General features: G+C 44.6%; 1 protein-coding gene and 1 long non-coding RNA gene across 3 annotated transcripts in view; both read right to left on the reverse strand.

Moving 5' to 3' along the window:
* C8H10orf90 (chromosome 8 C10orf90 homolog) overlaps nucleotides 1-18,521 on the reverse strand; it is a 61,940-nt gene that overhangs the window by 23,137 nt on the left and 20,282 nt on the right. The window contains exons 2-3 of one of the 2 annotated variants that reach the window (XM_068198315.1): nucleotides 10,223-10,317; nucleotides 6,441-7,506 (exon numbers count right to left, since the gene is read on the reverse strand). In XM_068198315.1, coding sequence (XP_068054416.1) covers nucleotides 6,441-7,506; nucleotides 10,223-10,317 — 1,161 coding nt within the window. Of the gene's footprint in view, nucleotides 1-6,440; nucleotides 7,507-7,616; nucleotides 7,842-10,222; nucleotides 10,318-18,521 lie in introns of those variants that run through there. The other variant, XM_068198316.1, reaches the window with a different exon arrangement.
* On the reverse strand, nucleotides 687-1,878 carry LOC137478437 (uncharacterized). The gene is made up of 2 exons (XR_011001561.1): nucleotides 1,701-1,878; nucleotides 687-953 (listed from the first exon to the last, which is right to left on the reverse strand). It is a non-coding gene; the product is annotated as an uncharacterized lncRNA (long non-coding RNA).

The raw sequence follows: 18,521 nt of genomic DNA on the forward strand, positions 1-18,521 counted from the left end.
ATAAACAATTGGTTCCACAGGAAAATGATCTCAGCCAGGGTCACTGTGACATCACGGCGTTGTCACTGAAAACCAGCTTTGGCTCACACAGCCCTGAGCATCACCCTTCTCCCTTGCTGACATCATTGCCCACAATCTCCAGGGGTAGCCTTGCCTCCATATGGCAGCACAGAAGGTCACCACATCTGTCTTCTGATTTCATAAAGAAATAGTTTAAAGGAGTGGAATATCAAAGCACACCCCTCCTGCTGATCCCTTCCTTCTCCTACACCCTTTGTCCCACCAGATGATGGGGAAGGCAGCAGGCCTTTGAGACAGAGCAAAGCTGAAGAGATGCTACTCTAAAAGATGCAAAAGGGCCTTCCAGAAAACACGAGGCATCCCCTTCCTTCTAGAAATGAAAATAAAAACTCCAAGATAAAGAGAGTCCACTGCTCTGGAACAGTGGACATCAGGCAGTTTGGGGTCTGAAAGGCTGGCAGCATCTTCCAGAGTGACCTGTAACAGGATTTCCAGTTCCTCACTCGAGTTTTCAACACCTGCAATGATTGAATCCTCATTTTCTGGGGATGCAGCACATGAAGGTCACACCTCAGTGTAACACGGACCCAGTGACACAGAACGTCTAGACTAAGGAAAATTGACAGCCTCCTCCATTTCAAATTTATCCCAGATGAAGTGAAACATCAAAGGAGCTCCTTTTAATGGGCTTTTTGGCATGTGGTGCTTTGTTCTTAACAAGTCAGCACCAGCTGCTGTGTCCATAATGCCAAGTCAGTAACATCCCCAGCCAGACTCCTGGCTGGTGTAAATCAGTGTCACTCCTCTGCAGGCAGAGATTTCAGTTGGTTGACATCAGCTGAAGATTTGGCTCCTTGTGCTTAGCAGGTGCAAGATAAGTAAAATCTCCTGTGCCATATTTCATATTTCTCCTGTCTTCACCACCAGTTCTGCTGCACACATTTGCAGGGTGGAGAGTTAATTAGCATCAGCTGGAGCTGCTCAAGTTTCTACACAATAAATTCCAAATTGTCAGGAACTGCTTTCCTCTAATTATATCATGTTCATACATACATACATATATATATTTACACACATACAAATCTTTTACTCTGGCTTATTGCATGGTAACTTTCCCATAAACAGAGGATGAGGTGAGAACAACAGGCCACATTCCTTCATCACAGCATGAAGGAAATACTATTAAATGCTATTTAATTAATTAAAGTATATATTACTTATAGCCTTCAGATTTCCTAATTAGCCCATTCTGTTACCAGGTTGATATATTAGTTTAAAGGTGACCCACAAGATTTTCTTGATACATAAATGTCTCAAATACCTGGAACTCTTCAGTGTGTATTTAAAACAAAAAAAATTATTTTTTGCTTTGCAGGTAGCAGCTTATCAAAGTCCCACAGCACCAGCTGTTCTGATTTTACTCCAGTATGAGTAGGAATATACATACATGCAACAAAAAATTAAAATAGATCTTGAAACAAATTCAAGTCTAGTTATTTACCCCTTAAAAACACGCTGCTGCCTTCAGCACTTGTTAATAAATAAATTCAAGAAGGAAACAGAAGACTGTAATCATCTGGGGCCATTCAACAAACCCAAAGCCCAGATCCCATCAGGGATCCCATCCCAACTCGCTGCCTTGGGTTGCTTTAATTAAGCAAATTATGCTTTCAAGTCACCTGCCACGCTCTTTGGGAAAAGGTACAAGCAGCTGCATTACCGAGTCTCTGCTGTGTCCTGCTCACTGCTGTGACCACGTCCTTCCCCTCCGAGCATCCCACCCCTGAGTTCTGAAAGAGGAACGTTGGGAGCGCTCCCCTGGCCACGCCCGAGGCAGGACAGCTCCCAGGGCTCAGACACCGCACATCCATCACAGCCACCCCATTGTGTGCCATCCCTCCCGCTGCTGACCCCAGCACGGAACCACGGAACCCTTCCGGCTGGAAAAGGCCTTCACGTGCCTTGGGTCCAACCATTCCCCAGCACTGCCAAGGCCACCGTGTCCCCAGGGGCCACACATATGGCTTTTGAATCCCTCCAGGGATGGGGACCCCACCACTGCCAGGCTTGGAAAAACCTTTCCATGAAGGAATTTTCCCCAATACCCAATGTAAACCTCCCCCAGCCCAGCCTGAGGCCGTTCCCTCTCTTCCTGTCCCTGTTCCCTGGCAGCAGAGCCCAAACCCCCCGGCTGTCCCCTCCTGTCAGGAGCTGTGCAGAGCCACAGGGTCCCTCCTGATCCTCCTTTTATCCCAGGCTGAGCCCCTTCCCAGCTCCCTCAGAGTCCCCAGAGCCTTCCCCAGCTCCGTTCCCTTCCCTGGACCAGTTCCAGCCCCTCAATGTCTCTCTTGTCCAAGACTGACCCCAGGATCTGAGGTCCCTCAGCAGTGCCCAGCACAGGGATTGTCACTGCCCTGGTCCTGTGGCCACACTGTGGCTGAGGATTATCTAATAACCCTGATGGCCCTAATTTTGGGTGGCTTACATGGCAATTTTCCCTTTTGTCATCTCCCCCCACCCTCCTAGCACATCTGGACCTCAACTCAGGGCAGTGGGATCCAGCACAGCACTCACCATCCAGACTGGATTCACTCTCCACCTCAGTTGTTATTCTTTAGTATCTCTCCACATCAGTTTTGGGTATGACAACAAAACATGAACAAAAGTGTAGAGGTGAGCAAGAAATATTTTGGTTTAGAAAATAGCTGAGATGTGTGAAGGCACTCAGGCGTGAAGCTTACTGCTATCTAAGCTCAAATGGATAAATTTAGATGCTGGCGTTTATAATCTTCCCTAGAAAAGTGATGATATTGTTTAATCAAGAGGTCAAAAAGAATTTAAAATTGTCCCATTTTCTTCTTTTTTCTCCTTTTTAATAATTCAGCCTAGTGCCCAGTAGGGTAATAGATAGTGAAAGATGGATGGAGAACTAGATATTCATGGGGAATATATTCTTCATGAAAGGAAGGTGAGAAATTAATATTAAAAATGTTCCTGTCTTCAGCAGAAACAAGACTAATCTTTTCATTTCTAACTTACCTTGTATTTATGGGACATCAGCTGCAGACAGGAAAGGAAATTGCAGCATTGCCTAAGAGCAGCGTTAGCAAGTTCTGACAGCTTGTTAAAAGCCGTGACCAAAGGCAGGGTGATGCACATCGATCACCCCTGGCAGGGACCTCGTGGAGCTTGGCCTGGGCTGGCCCCTGGCCATATCTCTGAGGTGGGTGGCTCATGTGGCCCCCAGTGGGACCCTTCACACATTCCTGCAGCTGCCCAAGGGATGGAAATGTTGGCCACTCGCTAAAAATAAACACAATTCTGTCCTACGGCTCTGTCCTCCCACGGTTCAAGTCTGACTTCATGTATAACATGGATTTTCCAGCACTTACAATCCCATTTCTTGCCAGATAATGGAAGTAAAGGCCCAAAGCGGCGGAGCCAATAGAAGAGAGAGTCCACAGTGGGGAAATATCATATTCCATCCTTGGGATGCTCTAGCATGAACCATGGCTTTGAACTCTGAGTCCCAGAGATTTGGATTTCCAAGTGTAATTCCCATCCACGAGCAGAACCCAAGATTTACATTTCATTAATAATCCTAAAGCATCCTTTTCATATGTGGCACACGGTGGAAATATATAACTCTGGAGATTACCTGGCCCAGCCTCCTGCTGAAAGAAGGGCCTTAGATTAAGTTATCCAGGTCCATGTAAAGCCAAGTTTTGAACGGCTGGATTTGGACATGAAATAATATGAGTAATACAGTAAGTAGAGTCATTATTACTGCAGTGAAGTCACACAAAAGATTAGGAAAAAGACACTCAACTGGGCCTATAGGAAACAGCAAACCCAGCCCCAGCACCTGTAAAGCAGAGAAGTATTTGGGTTCTTTGTCCAACTCAGATCCTTTTAAAGAAACCTACACATCCTGGAAACTGCATTTACAGATTTCATAGACAGAAGTGTAGCCTTGAAAGTAATTTTTCTTTTTTTTTTCCTTCAGCATAGTGATGTTATTACCACTTGTATTTCTGCTGGCAGGAAGCTCTTGCCTACAGCTGCAAACCAATATAAACTCCAACTTTCTGGGTCATCAGAAATGTAATGGACAAAATGCTCTCTGCAGTTACCTCATCCATAAGATAACTGAGTTAAAGCACGAACACTGTGGCAAAACTTGTTCACTGTCCCTTCTTTGCTGGTTCTCCTTTCTTTTTAAATGTTTCATTTCACAAACATTTCATTGCATAAACATGGAGAAGAGCAAAGCTTAACAGGAATTTGTTTGAATTAGTAAACAGCAGAGGAAACAATATCCAAAATAACTGGGAATCTAAAATGGGATAAAAGTTCTTCTCCAAAAGGGTTGTTCAGTCCTAGAGGGATTAAAAAACCCTTTGGATGTGGCACTTGGGGACATGGGTCAGTGGTGGCCTTGGCAGTGCTGGGGGATGGTTTGACTGGATGATCTTTAAAGGTCTTTTCAAACATTAATGATTCCGTGATTGATAATCTCATACCAATACTTCTCCTCACTTCACCCAGTCCAGAAGTAAAAAGGTCTCAGTTTTTCATTTGTCCCAGGTTAAAATCATACCATTCCCTCTAGTTTTGAGGCCCAGTGTGAATGTCTCATGCATTTTACCAAGTTTCTCTTGGTTTGTCCCATGTAATGGTTGATGGCTGTGCACAAGCTCATTACTTGGATGATCCTGCTGAGAAAGGCTGTGGTTTTGGAGCATTATTCTGCTTGTTTATACAAATTTCACACAGGAAAGTTGTAGTAAGCTGATAAACACCTCCTTACACATTACAAAGGGTCTAAGCAAGAGAAATGTATATCTTTGCATTCTACATTATGGCCCACACAAAAGGTGGAAGCAGTTAAAAGGTAACACTTCCCATGTTTATTTACACCTATAGTCTTGTGTACACAAATGGTGGAAGTCCTGTATCACAAACCAGTATTTCTCAGCTCCTAACTTCACTGATTTCCTCCTTTCAGTAAAACTATGGAACCATGAGCAGCCTCCCAACTCACTTTCTAATTATTTCTAGTAGAAGTGGTTCTTCCATGCCACCATGGCATCACTAAGCCCAGGGAAGGCTCAGCTTTAAATCTGCTTTACCACAGAGAAACCTCAGATGGTGTTGAACAAAGCCTTGAATACATAACACTCCCCATGGAGTGATATTTCCTGATATTCAGAATTAGGATGTACACAATGAAATGTTTCATTTGCTGGTGCCATCCCTTTATATTTCCATCCCAAACCCCTTAGCACTGGTTGGCATCTTCCCTCTCCTTCTCCCCACTGTGCCTCCAACACCACACAGCCTGGATTATGCTTAGGAAAATCAAGGAATATTTTATCTCAGGCTCTGCCCCTGCAGGAACAATCCCATTGATTTCAGGCATGGAGAAGGGAGAGCAGCAGAGACTGCAAGGCGTTTGCACCTTGCCCAGCCCTCGAGGCAGCGTGAGGCTTCTCATCTTTCTGTTTCCTTCCACTTGCACACTGGGAGCATGAAGGTACAAAGGAGCTTTAGGAAGTGGCTCATGTTCATGCACTGACCCTTAGATCAAAAAGGCCATATAAGAACAGGGTAATTGTAATTAAATGTAGCCCAAGGCTGCAGGATACAGAGGGGGTGATTTTAATCTTTGTGCTTTTGGTAAAAAACAGACTCCACTCATTGCCAATCTTCCCATCCACCTTCCCTTCCTGGAAAGGCAATAAACTCAGCTGTGGTTATCCAAGTGTGCTGGAAAATCCCAGTGCAGCAGGAGCTGCACCACTCTGGGCAGAAAGCAATCCCCAGGGCCTCACTCCCTTCCCCAAGGAGCAATGCTGCAAAGAACATTTTATGTTTGTAAAATGCGTGGAAAGGTTGGAAACAAATGTGTTCAAGATTTGCAAACCTTTTATCTGTTTCCATTAAGTAGAAAAGCCTAGGCTTATTCCTGTAACTTTCTAAATAAAAGCTGAAAACAAGATCATTTTTAATTGCAAGGAGCACAAAACCAAGCTCAGTGCAGTCATCTCCTTCTTAAATTCACACCTTGAAATTCAGCCCTTATTCAAACATAAACCTAATTATTTTCAGGGGATAAGCACTTGCACATTGCTGAGAGAATAATAAAAAAATACTGTTATAAATGGTTAAAAAAAAAAAGGTTTAATGCAGAAAACACAGGGGGATTTTTCTCTCTCAGCTGATGAGCAGCACGCATCACTACCATAGCAAATATTCATGGCAATGCTGGAGCTGGAAACCTCTGGGTTGTGCTCTAACTCCCTGAGCATCTGCAGAAGCAAGGATTGCTCTTATCTTCTCTCACAGGATCACTGTGGTGGGGCTGCTCCAGCCCGAACCTCTGCTTCACCAGCCTGAGGTTTATGGAAATGACTTACCTGCCTCATTGCTTGAATTAGGAACTTGGAGGGAAAACACAGCGTGGTGGCTGCCAGGTTGTTCATCCTCTTCCTTTGCTCCTGCTGCCTTGTGAGGTCCTCTGGGAATATCCACAAATGCTGGAAGTCCCGAGGCAAAGACACTTTGCAAAGGGGATTTACGACCCAAATGTCCTTCCTTTGTTTTCTCCTCCTTAATTACCTTATTTCCCGTGAAGTCTGCGCTCAGGTGGGATCTGAGTGGAGCCCCGTGTGCTCCTGGGAGCTTCCTTGGAGCTCTCTCCTCCATGGGCTCTCCATTAGCTATGCCATCTACTCCATCTGCTGTTAATCCGGACAAACTGCACTTCAGGCTCAAGGACAACGTGGATCTATACATTTTTTGGCATTTAACTCGAGGTTGGTCAATGCACACACTGAGCGACTTGTCCAAATAATAGATGGTGTTTGGACACGGCTCAGACACCTGGAGCTGGACACAGGAGATAAATGAAGGTGGAATTTTCTCCCTCCCATCATTGCTTTGGAGACCCACGCCATCCTCCTTGATTCCAGGGTCAAAAAGCTGCTTTTGGGGTTCTTCACCTAAGTTTGAGCAAGACTTGGAAACCTTTAAAGTAAGTTGGTTGGCATGGGCTGGGGGAGGCCAGCGCTCGAGGAGAGCAGGGACCTTGCTGGATGTGGGGGACACAGTGCTGGGCTCCTGGCCAGCCCCAGGGCCATGTGCCAGGCCTCCAGAGCCCACAGGAACACGCCTGGCTGTGACAGTGATGGAGGCAAAGCCTCTCTGCTGGCTTGGACACTGCTTTGGACTGGGAGAGTCTGATGGTGACATGGTGTCTTCTAAGGATGCCTGAATCTCTAACCGGCTGGGAAGCACCAAAAATGTTGTGCTAACGATGGCTGACCCCTGGTGAGGCAAGGATGGCTCCGTGTGACAAGCTCTGGGCTGGGGGATCACGGCCTGCATAGGCAGAGAGAGCTGGTTTCCTCTGGACTTATCCTCATCAATCTGTGCAATGATTACGCATGAAATCAATGTTGTGTTTTGGGAAGGCAGAGATTCCTGCAAATGAAAAAATTCCCAGTTATCACCGTACTCCAATATCCTGTGTGCAACTGTTTCTCATCCACCATCTATCACAGCAGACAGTTTTGTTCAGAATCTCTTGTTACCTTTCTATTCATAATAACTTTTTTGTCATTTAAAAATGTACGCTCTTGAAATCAGCTCTGAATTGTCTGGGAGGCTTCAATGAAAACTTTATCACTCTGGTGAAGGGAAAAATATTAAAATTTAAAACCTGTATTCCATAGTATTATTTTGAGTACTTAACTCATGACCATGGATGGGATTGGTGGGTGTTTAAAAATGGACACGGCAAAGACCGTTGCCAGTTTCAGACTATAATCTCCTCTTTCATGATGATCTGCTGGAATTTAGAATGCATTTAAGTATACTATGGATCACTGTGACATCACATGCTGCAGAAGACATGGGCACCAGGGGCGTGACAGCTTTACAACCTCACCAGTTTTAGGCATGAAAAACTCCCAAAAAAGTGATACAGTTACCCACAAGGGCTCTGGGTACTATTTTAGTTAATTAGTTCTCTCTTTCTTATGATTCCTTGGTGACACCTGCCAACCATGTACAAACACATATGTAGAAGATTGATTGACAGTGGCCCAGAGACTGAGAGTGGCCCAGATTAATTTTTCCATCCATGACAGGAAACATCCATCTTGACAGACCACACCTTACTTCCCTCGAGGTGACAAAGGAGGTGCTTTTGTGTTCCAGCTCTCTGACAGAGTAAACCTGAGTTTAAAGCCTCCTCTATTATTATCTACCTGGGCACATAAATCCCATGCAATAAAGCATCTAGTCTAATCTCATTGCTGCCATAAACTGGCTGATTAGATTGCTCCTGCCCTGTGTTCCCAGATCTCTTGATCCTAATAGATAAAAAAAAAAAAAAAAAAAAAAAAAAAACAAACAGAAAAAAAAAACCAAAAAACAAAATACAAAGACAACACTGAATTAGCAAGCAGAATCTGAGGATTAGCTTCCTAAAGAAAGCCCATTCAGTGTTTAGGTGCCATCGACTCCTGCTCGTTAGGAATTCAGCCCAGTCCTAGGTGACTGTCTCTATCATCTGATAATCGATGCCAGGACTCAACAAGGGCTTCACAAATTGTTCTTCCTCCAGGAGACTGTGAGGGTGACAGCACTATAACCTCCATGATGCCATGGTCACCCTTCTCAGGAAGAGAGAAATGATGCCTCAGGTTTGGCTTTTCTGGTTTTCAGATTCTGTGCTGCTTTAGTGTGTAGCTCTGAGCTTCATATTAAGGGATGGTGAGCTCTCTGCACAGAGTAGGGAGACAATTCCTTCTCCAGCTGGGCACCAAGGACAAATGATCCAAATCTCAGGCCCAGGAGTACAAACAACGTGGGCTGGAGAGAGAAAAACAAGTAGGATGGGACTGCATGGGCTAAAGCTGGAATGGGACAATGAACTCCAGTGTGCCAATGGAGCAGAGCTGATCCCAGTGAGAGCCCCCGGGAGCGCTCGTGCATTTTGGGACCATTTGGGTTCATCTTGGGTGCAGCCCTGGCTGGGCTCTGGTGCTGCCCAAGGTGGATCCATGGAGGAGATCCTTTGAATAAATCCCTGCTTTATTCTTTAGCTCTGTCCAGCCTCTGCTCTAGGGCAGCCTTGTCAAGTCATCAGGGTGACACTGCACTGGAGCCCATGGGGAGATGATCTTTAAGGCCCCTTCCAACTCAGACCATTCCATGATTCTGAGCTCCTATGAAACCATCTCTGTGGTCCTCCTCCATGCAGAAAAACATCACCAGAAACAGTTGCTTTGTATCTCTTGGGAAGGAGCCTCTTGGGAACCCAAATGGGCAGAGGTAGATCAAGAGTTAATTAACGAGGTGAAATGCCAGATAAATTTTATCAACTCTTTAAACCAGCTGCCTGTGGTTTGGACAATTCAATAATTTCACAGCCTCAGGGAAAGCATTTTCTTCCTCCTCTGTTTCTTTCATGGTTTGTAACAACATTCGCCTCATATTTTCTTCACTTCATTTACTTCTACCTACAGGTTTAAGACCTTTGCATGTCTTCCAAACTCTCAAGTTCCCCCAGATTTCTACAGGGCACCAAAGAAGAATGTTCCTTGAGAGACTTTATTTTGGATGCATCTCTCATGCTCCAGTAGTTAATTTGACATTTATTTCTTTTGTTGAGGGCTGCACAGATGGAGACATCCTGCAAGAGTCCAAAGGCATGTCAGAAATGCTCCTGATTAGCTACAAACGTCTGTGCCAATATTTTAAATAATTTACTTTTCCTTTTTTTTCCTGTTGAAAATATGTATTATTTTCTCCTCCCAATCCCAGCTGATCCTGTGCTTGTTGGGAGCTTTCAAGCTTCACTGCATCTTGTGAAAAAACCCCACACACAAAGTAATTGTGGTGAGCTGAAAACCTCAGGCTTTATCCTGAGGACATATCAGGCAGAGTGTAATGATATTTGGGATATTGCTTGAATTAGCCTTGTGGAGGGTTTTTTACCACTTCTTCTCCCCAACAAAACATGCCATTTTCCCCCCTCACCAAGAGCACGCAGAATCACAACATTAACCATCGTTCAGCTTAGCTAAACAAAACCAAGTCCAAACATACTGCCCAGCAACCAGTGATTTTTTTTTTTTAAACCCTCCTGAATTCTGCTGACTGGTCCCCAAACAGAACTTTTTTATTTTACCTTGGTGGGGCTGGATTTTCCCCACACACCGCTCTCCGGCTGAAGGCCTGTGCATGTCCTCTGACCATCAGGGCCCCAGCGCTTTTGTGTCACCCCTGGGGAAAAACACAGAGAAAAGAACGTTACTGTCAGTGTTCTGGAGGAGACGAGTGAGAAAATGTGCTTTTAAATGGAGTGCAGCAGGAAGAAAGGAGTCAAGAAAATGATCTGATTGCCCTGGGATCTGTCTCTCCCCCTCCACAGAAGAGGCTCTTGAAACACCTTGGGATCCTACTGCAAGGACTTGGACAGCCCTGCACTGTGTCCAGGGCTGATCCAAAACTTCACTATCTCTGCTTTTGATTTCTGTGGCCTTGGGCACGACTGTGGAGGGATCAGGGAAGCCAGGAAATGTGGATTTCAGCAAACACCCCTTTTGTGCTCTCTGCAGAACAGGGAGCACAGACAGCCCAGCAAGAAGCTGGATTTCACTGGCACTGAGTCGCCTTCACATTTAAAGAGCTGCAGTGATTCCAAACCACGTCCACAAATTCTATCACACCACAACATTCCCAGTTCAGTGATAACTGTTCCACCAGCATCTCAACCTCTGCTCTTGCAACGGGCTGTTTTCTGTGTGCACTATTCTCCCTCTGCATCTTTTTACATGGAGCTAATTTCCATTTAACACAGTCTGGGCTATTGCACTGATACATTACGTCTGCTGTCAACTGTTTTGCCAGAAATTACGTTACTTTCTAGTTTGTATTAAGCATGCAGAATTAATTTTCAGAAATTCTCCATTTGGACTAAAATCTCTTGACGTTCCTGGCTGTTGTTTTACAGCAACATGTCACACCACTGGTAAGACCTTTTGTATTATTTTTCTTCCACCCAGGCAGGCTGCCACAGGAGAAAATTTTTTGCTAAGCAGAATTTCAGTTTATGTGTTACATTATATTAACAAAGGAATATAAATCAGCTCCACTTTAGGAATTGTTTACTAAACCATGCCCACCACAACAGAATTCATCTCCTTGGGCAAAGGGCAAGAGGAGGAAAATATCAGATCTATCCCTCAAGAAATCTTTAGTCCCACCACAACATTTAGAGGATTTTTGATGAGCTTTTTGTTTTAGTAAGGTACATTAAAATATACTTTAACACTTGCCTAGCATAACTCCAAGATGCCAATGCCACCACGTATGTCCATAGCTGGCATGAAGGAAGAGGTTTGTTTTTGTCATCGAGCAGCAGAGTCCAGAGCCACAGAGCAAACAGCCAGACTCATTAGCCACAGTGGGGGAAAAACCAGAATCCAGCAAACAGCCAGAGCAGAGGGCCCACTCCGTGGTTTTTGGCAAAGGAATAATGCTGGGCTGCACAGGCAGGAACCTGGTCTAGCACTGGAAACTGCTGGCACCAAACACGGGCGAGATGCCCTTGGAGCCAGCTCCTCACCCTGTCGTGGTGCATGGTGGGGAGGACAGGATCCAAGGACCAAAATCCTCCTCTGCTGCTGGGGAAGCCTCGTGGAAAGGTTATTTTCAGTGTATCAGTGCTGTGGTGAATCACGCGTGGGCACCTTCATGATGAAGAGCAGCCACGTGTGCTCTTATTTATTTTTTAAGACAATTAAATAGGGAATGACCTGCAGAGAAGGGTAAAGAATAAATTCTTGGATTGAGTGAGACATTAATAAAAAACCCCTATGTAATTAAAGTAACAACTTCCACTAAGTTATCAATATTTTCCAGAAATGCTTTGCAGTAAAAACCCTGAAGTTGTCTCAGATCAAAGAGGAAACTACAACAGGAGATCATCAACTTCTGAATGTCAGCTGGTGCACAAGGAAATCCAGAGGCAGTCCAGGGATAAATCAGATCCCACAGGCTCATTCTTCCATGAATTTCATTCAAATGCATTTCCAGCACCAGAGAAAGATTGAGGACTACAGGGTCAGAGAAGAACAAGTTGTCAAAGTCCACACAGATTGCACGTAATGGGTAAATTATTCTTATCCAAGTAACCTCCCATGATAAGCAATAATCTGTGGGTAGAACCTTCCAATATCCCACAGATCCCTTGGAACAGATTGGTAAATTTATGCCTGTCTAACTTTAAAAATAACTGTTTCTGGAGCAGGAGAGGCAAGAAAGAATAGAGGTGAGAAGAAGAAGAAGAGGAAATATTTATTTCCTTTGCTAAATTATCCACAGTGAAGTTTTGCATTGCCTTTTGTACCCTATCCCATGCAAGGACATTCTCATATTGCTATAGGAATCCTACAGCTGGAAAACACTCAAAGTTTTGGCAAGTCATTGAATGTATTTGCTGAGACAGATTAAATGGCATTGGTGGCAAAAGCACTGGCATTTATCATGGGGTTATTAAATCTATCATTGGAAGCTTCACATTTGTTAATTCATGTTAAGAGAACAAGCAAAAAAAAAAAAACAAAAACCAAACCTTTAAAAAGAGCTTGACTCTGTGTTTGCAGTGCAGGCACTACAGGGAGCAGAAGGCTTTAGCTGAGACGTGTCACGCACCGAGTGTTCAAATTCTCACTGTTGACAAAACACATCGCCCTGGAACCCTTGTTACACAAATGCACAAAATGCAAAGTTCACTTTTTCCCTGGTGCAAGATCATGAAAGAAATGGCATTTCAGGTACTTTCTGTCTCTCTGGGGAGCAGGAGAGACTTATTTCTCTCCAAGCTGAAATCCCGAGGATTGGTTTAACCTCCCCAGACCTTCCTTTCCCACCAAAATCAATTAAAAATGGGAGATGCCATGAGGAGCAGAGGAGCAACTGCTGGCACATGACCTCTGTCCTGTGACATCCTCACACTTCTTCATTTCCTCCCCTCACAAATCCTGTTTGTTGAACCAAATGCTTCCTTGGCAAGGGAGCTGGGGGTGCTCAGCCTGGAGAAAAGGAGACTCAGGGGTGACCTCAGCACTCTCCACAGCTCCTGAAAGGTGGCTGTGCTCAGCTGGGGCTGGGCTCTGTCTCCAGGAACTGACAGAACCAGAGCACACAGCCTCGAGCTGCACCAAGGGAAATACAGGCTGGATATCAGGAAAAGGTTTTTCACAGAAAGAGTGATCAAGTTCTGGAATGTTCTGCCCGGGGAGGTGGTGCAGTCACCATCCCTGGGTGTGTTTAACAAAGCCTGGATGTGGCACTGGGTGCCAGGGTTGAGTTGAGGTGTTGGGGCTGGGTTGGACTTGGTGATCTTGAAGGTCTCTTCCAGCCTGGTGATTCTGTGAATTCTGGGAATTCTGTGAATTCTGTGAGGCATCTGGACATCCGGCTGCAGCCCAGGGCTTTCCTAATTACGGAGTGCAGCTGGAACCAATTCTCCCAGTCTCGAGTGCCTGGATCCTGCCTCGGGCCAACTGGCAGCTGCCTGAGAAAATGGTTCAGAAAAGATGTGTTTGTAAATCAGCTGCTGAAGCCCAGATTGATGGCAAAGGTGAGGGTGCTGCTGAGGAATCACTGCCTGGGAATGTTTGGCGGGCCCAGGACAGCCCCACACAGAGCCAGCTCAGGATTTTTACAAAACTTGGGACTCACATAAAAACCATGGAAAATACTTCTTTCCCAGTGGTTCAGGTCTTTGCCAGGCCAGGGGACACTGTTTGGTGACAAGCCACGTCTGAGAAGGACATTGAGAGGGTGAAGTGTGTCCAGGGAAGGGAACAGAGCTGGGAAGGGGCTGGAGAAGTCCTGAGGGAGCTGGGAAGGGGCTCAGCCTGGAGAAAAGGGGGATCAGGGGGGACCTTGTGGCTCTGCACAGCTCCTGACAGGAGGGGACAGCCGGGGGGTCGGGCTGTGCTCCAGGGAACAGGGACAGGAGGAGAGGGAACGGCCCCAGGCTGGGCCAGGGGAGGGGCAGGGTGGATATTGGGACAAATTCCTTCACCAGAAGGGTTTTCAAGAATTGGAAGAGGCTGCTTGGGGAAATAGCAGTATCACCACCCCTGGAAGCATTCAGAAATCTTGTGGATGTGGCACCTGGGGACGTGGATTAGAGGTGACCTTGGCAGTGCAGGGGCAATGCTTGGACTCGATCTTAGAGAGCTTTTCCAAGTTCAAACATTCTGTGATTGACACCCAGAGTGACACCAGGCAGAGCTGGAATGACTTTAGACCACTGGCCCTGGCCTCATCCCCAGCTTTTGTCAGGAAAGTTGCATATTTTAGTCACTTACTGTTCACATGCTGACAAATCTCAAATGTGTGTCATCACTTCTGGTCTCCCTTGTTCTGCTCCAAGCCCTGCTTGCTCTGCACTGACCACGTCCCCATCCCCTCTGAGCCACCAGCATCATCTCACAGTGAACTCTGGAGCCTCCAGGAACCTCCAGTGCTTCCCTGAAAACTCCATCAAACAGCACTGCAGAACACACACACTTCTATGAAAAGAGGAAAGCTTCTTCACTTTACAAAAAAATTACCTTTTTTGTTGATCTTAGCTCAACATCCATGAGACTGGTGAGGGTAGTTGGGCTCCCACCCATGTCCATGGCAGCAGGATCCCTACAGCACTCAAAAATTCCCAAAAATTCCTCAAATTCCCCACTTAGCACCTGGGAGCTAAAGGACAGGGATGGCTTAGCTGCAGGGTCGGGTGTCAGAGCAATCACTCTGCTAACACAGTGTCTCACTTAAACATTTTTTAAGGCCTTTTCATCCTTCTGTGTATTATTCTTACTGGAGGAAGTAATTTATACTCTGTTTAAAACATTAGAATTATTTAAATTTCCTCGTGGCTTTTTAAAATTCAAATACCTGCGGAAGCCTGGAGGAAACAGAAGTGTCATCATTAAAGATTCATCACACTCCCTGCTCAGTAAGGGCTGGGAGAGATCATGGTTTGCTCCTTCAGATCTGAGGTGAGTCATCCAAAAAATCCACCCGGATGTTAGGGATACATCAGAGATGAAAGCCAAGCTGGAACGAGCACTGGAACCAAACCCGTGTCTTCTGCTCTTCTTCATGTGCCATAAGGAAAGGATATCATAAAACTAGTGTCACCTGAAAGAAAACTGAGCAGCAAAGCTAAGGTTCACACATTCCTGGTATGGAAAGTAGAGACATGGATGCCGAAAATTCCACCATTTGTTGGAGTTCTTGCTGGTGTCAAATTGGTTTATAAGGGATTTACCAAAAAATGTTTAGTTGCTAGTGGGGAGAGCACTGCGTCTCCAGCAGGCTTTGGCACAAGCACATGGAATGGTTTGGGTTGGAAGGGACCTTAAGATCATGGGCAGGGAGACCTTTCACTATCCCAGGATGCTCCAAGCCCTGTCCAACCTGGCCTTGGACACTTTCAGGGATCCAGGGGCAGCCACAGCTTCTCTTGTTGTCCTTCCTGGACATTCTCCTGAGCCTCCAGAAGTGATGTGAAATTCAAGGAGGAGGGGAGGGGTTACACTGCTAATCTCTGCAGTATTTCACATTTAGCAGCCTTGCTGTAAAGCCAGGCAGGAATTTTCACCAGGATGCTTCAGGAGAACAGGGAGCCATCCTGAGAGCTCAAACACACCTAAAAACCACCCAGGACGTGCTCCTCAAGAGAGGATGACAGAGGGACAGTCCTTCAGTCCTCTCAGAGCACCTTTGCTGAACTTACAAAAGTCACCTGCACATCCTGACAACAGGGGTCAAACAGCAACGTGGGCTCAAAGCAGGGAAAGCAGCTCCAGCCCTTTCCTTGAAACCTCTCTTGTCATGAAAAAAGCCAAACCAACACAAACAAGCACTTTGCCACAAAAGAAAGCACTTGAACACAGTGGCACAAAATGATGGTGTTTTAAGGCAGCTTGGTGGGGAAGGCTTTCAAATCAGAGCGAGCCTAACAGCCTGAAATCATTTCAGCCTGAACAGGAGTCATTGTGTAAACAAAATAGAAAAGTTTTCTTTGTTGTTGTTTTTTTTTTTTTTTAACGTGTCAGGATGGTTTTTCTTCTGTTACAAGTGAGATTTGATAAGTGAATTATCTCTCCCTGCTTGCACACCTTGGAGCTGTGCTGGCTGCCTGCAGAGATGATTACAGGATCCACCATGGAAGGGACAAATGGATTCTGGTCTGCTATCAAAAAGCCACAAGTCATAAATGTCTCATTATATGTGCCACTAGAAGCAAGGTGCTCATCAAGGGGCTAGGAAGAGCAAAAGAATTAGATCTTCAAACCCATGCATATGTGAAAAAAATGGTGTTTTCATTATGCATTGCTGTTATTCTTTACCTCCAATTAATAATGTAAAGAGAGGGATCACCCCCAGCACATCCATCACACAGACAAATTAAGAAAATTCTTCACTTTCTCCCTTTTCCCCTTCTCCTCCAAGTTTTCTTTCTTTTTTCCCTTTTATTTATTTTTTTTTAATTTTCAGTGATGTGCTGTTGGGCAATCCAATATTTTCCATACATCTCACCATGATTCTGGGACATAGATACATTTCTATAATTTGGACACATTTTTCTAAGAGGATTTGGCAAAGCAGTGAGAGGAGCATGAACAACAACAACAACAACAACAACAAAAAAATCTGGTCAGAGAAAAGGAATTCTCTTTAGGAAATCCTGGGAAATTCTGATTCCTTTATGAGGTGCCCTCTCCTCACACCAAGGGAGGTGACACCTTTGGTTTCTTGCCAAAGTTCCTGCTTGGTGACCATTTTATTCTTTTGGGAATCTGCTGATATTTTTTTAACCAAACCCTTCAGTGGGGTCAGGGATCTCAGGGAGGGGTTTTGCCCTGGAGGTGAGGTTTGGGACCATGTGGGAACAGGAAGATCAGTGGGAATCAGCTGGAGATGAGAGGCTGAGAGGCTCTGGAAGTGTCACTGGCCTGGCATGGGAAGCAAGAGAGGGGAAAAACCAAAAGCAAGGCACTCGCTGGAGGCTGTTTTATGTAAGAAATTTGTAGCACTGAGGTTTGGGTTAGACCAACCTGAATAAATATATTCAATATTTCAATATGAACACTGGATGTTTGTACAGAAGATTATATAGGAAATAAAGTAACCAGGAGACAAAGAAAGGAGGCAAATCCAAGCAACATCAGCACCAATTTTTTTTTTCATTTTAGGGAATTCTGAAGACAATTCCTGGTTCAGAGCCTTGCACTGAGATTCATTAGTACCTACTGTCACATTATTTAGTTTATTGACCCTGAGCACCCAATATCCTCTCAGAAAGAAAGATGTAATTAACAGAAATATTCCATAAAGAGCTGATGGAAGGTTTCCTTCACCCCTCTCAGAATCCCCTTCCCAACCTGGCATTAAAACAACCTCATTTTAGAGACCACATCCATTTCTGGAAGTTCAGGAATGCTTGAGACAGCCAGAAAATTCTTAAGTGACTGTAAACATGACAAATACAGTGCATAATCAAACAAAGGCAAAGCAGTTCTGCAGCCAAAAAAGTATATTTATGAAGAGTGATTTTAGTTATTATCAGTATTTATGTAAAGGTCCCAACATGCATAGAATTTGATGGCACAAATGGATTCTGTAAATAAAAATTCTGCCCGTGTGGCTCAGAACTGGTAGCAATTACAAAATGTACACATTTGCCCAGAGCTGCTTGTGCATAATAAGAGCTTGAGGTTTTTTGTAGCCTCCCAATTCAATATTTCTTATATTTACCTGCTTTTGAACAAGAAATTCAGAGAGGACAAGTGCACTGCCTGTTATGCATTTCATGACTCAATTTACGTCCTGCTGCAGAGATTTTTTTGAGATGCTTTGGCCTAACAATGGTATTTATTGATTTTTTTTTCCCTTTTAATACTCTTAAAACAGCAGTGACTCCAGAAAATGATGTGTGCCGTGGGTACAGATGTTTTTGTGGAGGTATCAAAGGAGTGACTCCAGCCCACATCTCTATCACTCCCATTTCGTTTCCAAAACAAAGAAATGGGATGTTCAGGAGCCAAATTTGACACTGAATGATTTGTACAAGAAAACAAAACTTGCTGGAGCTCCAACCATGCCAGATTGAATACAGACTTTTCATGTTACTTCTGTACAATAGAAGCATTCATTTTTTGTGTAATACTTGGGATTATTCTTTCTTTCTGGGAAGTCTTTCACATTAACTGCTGTGATTACAGGCATCACAAACTGCTTGATAATAGGGCATGCAGGAGGCTAAAACCAAGATAAAAAAATCAGTTTTCACAGGATAAAAACACAATAGGCAAGATTTAAATAACTACGAGGCCTCAAAAGTTCAGTTTCTAAGTCACTGGTGTGATCACAAATAGTTTTGTTTTGCATAATTTAAGAATATTTTGCAG

This window comes from Anomalospiza imberbis, chromosome 8 (assembly GCF_031753505.1).
Source record: "Anomalospiza imberbis isolate Cuckoo-Finch-1a 21T00152 chromosome 8, ASM3175350v1, whole genome shotgun sequence".
NCBI classification, from domain to species: Eukaryota; Metazoa; Chordata; class Aves; order Passeriformes; family Viduidae; genus Anomalospiza; species Anomalospiza imberbis.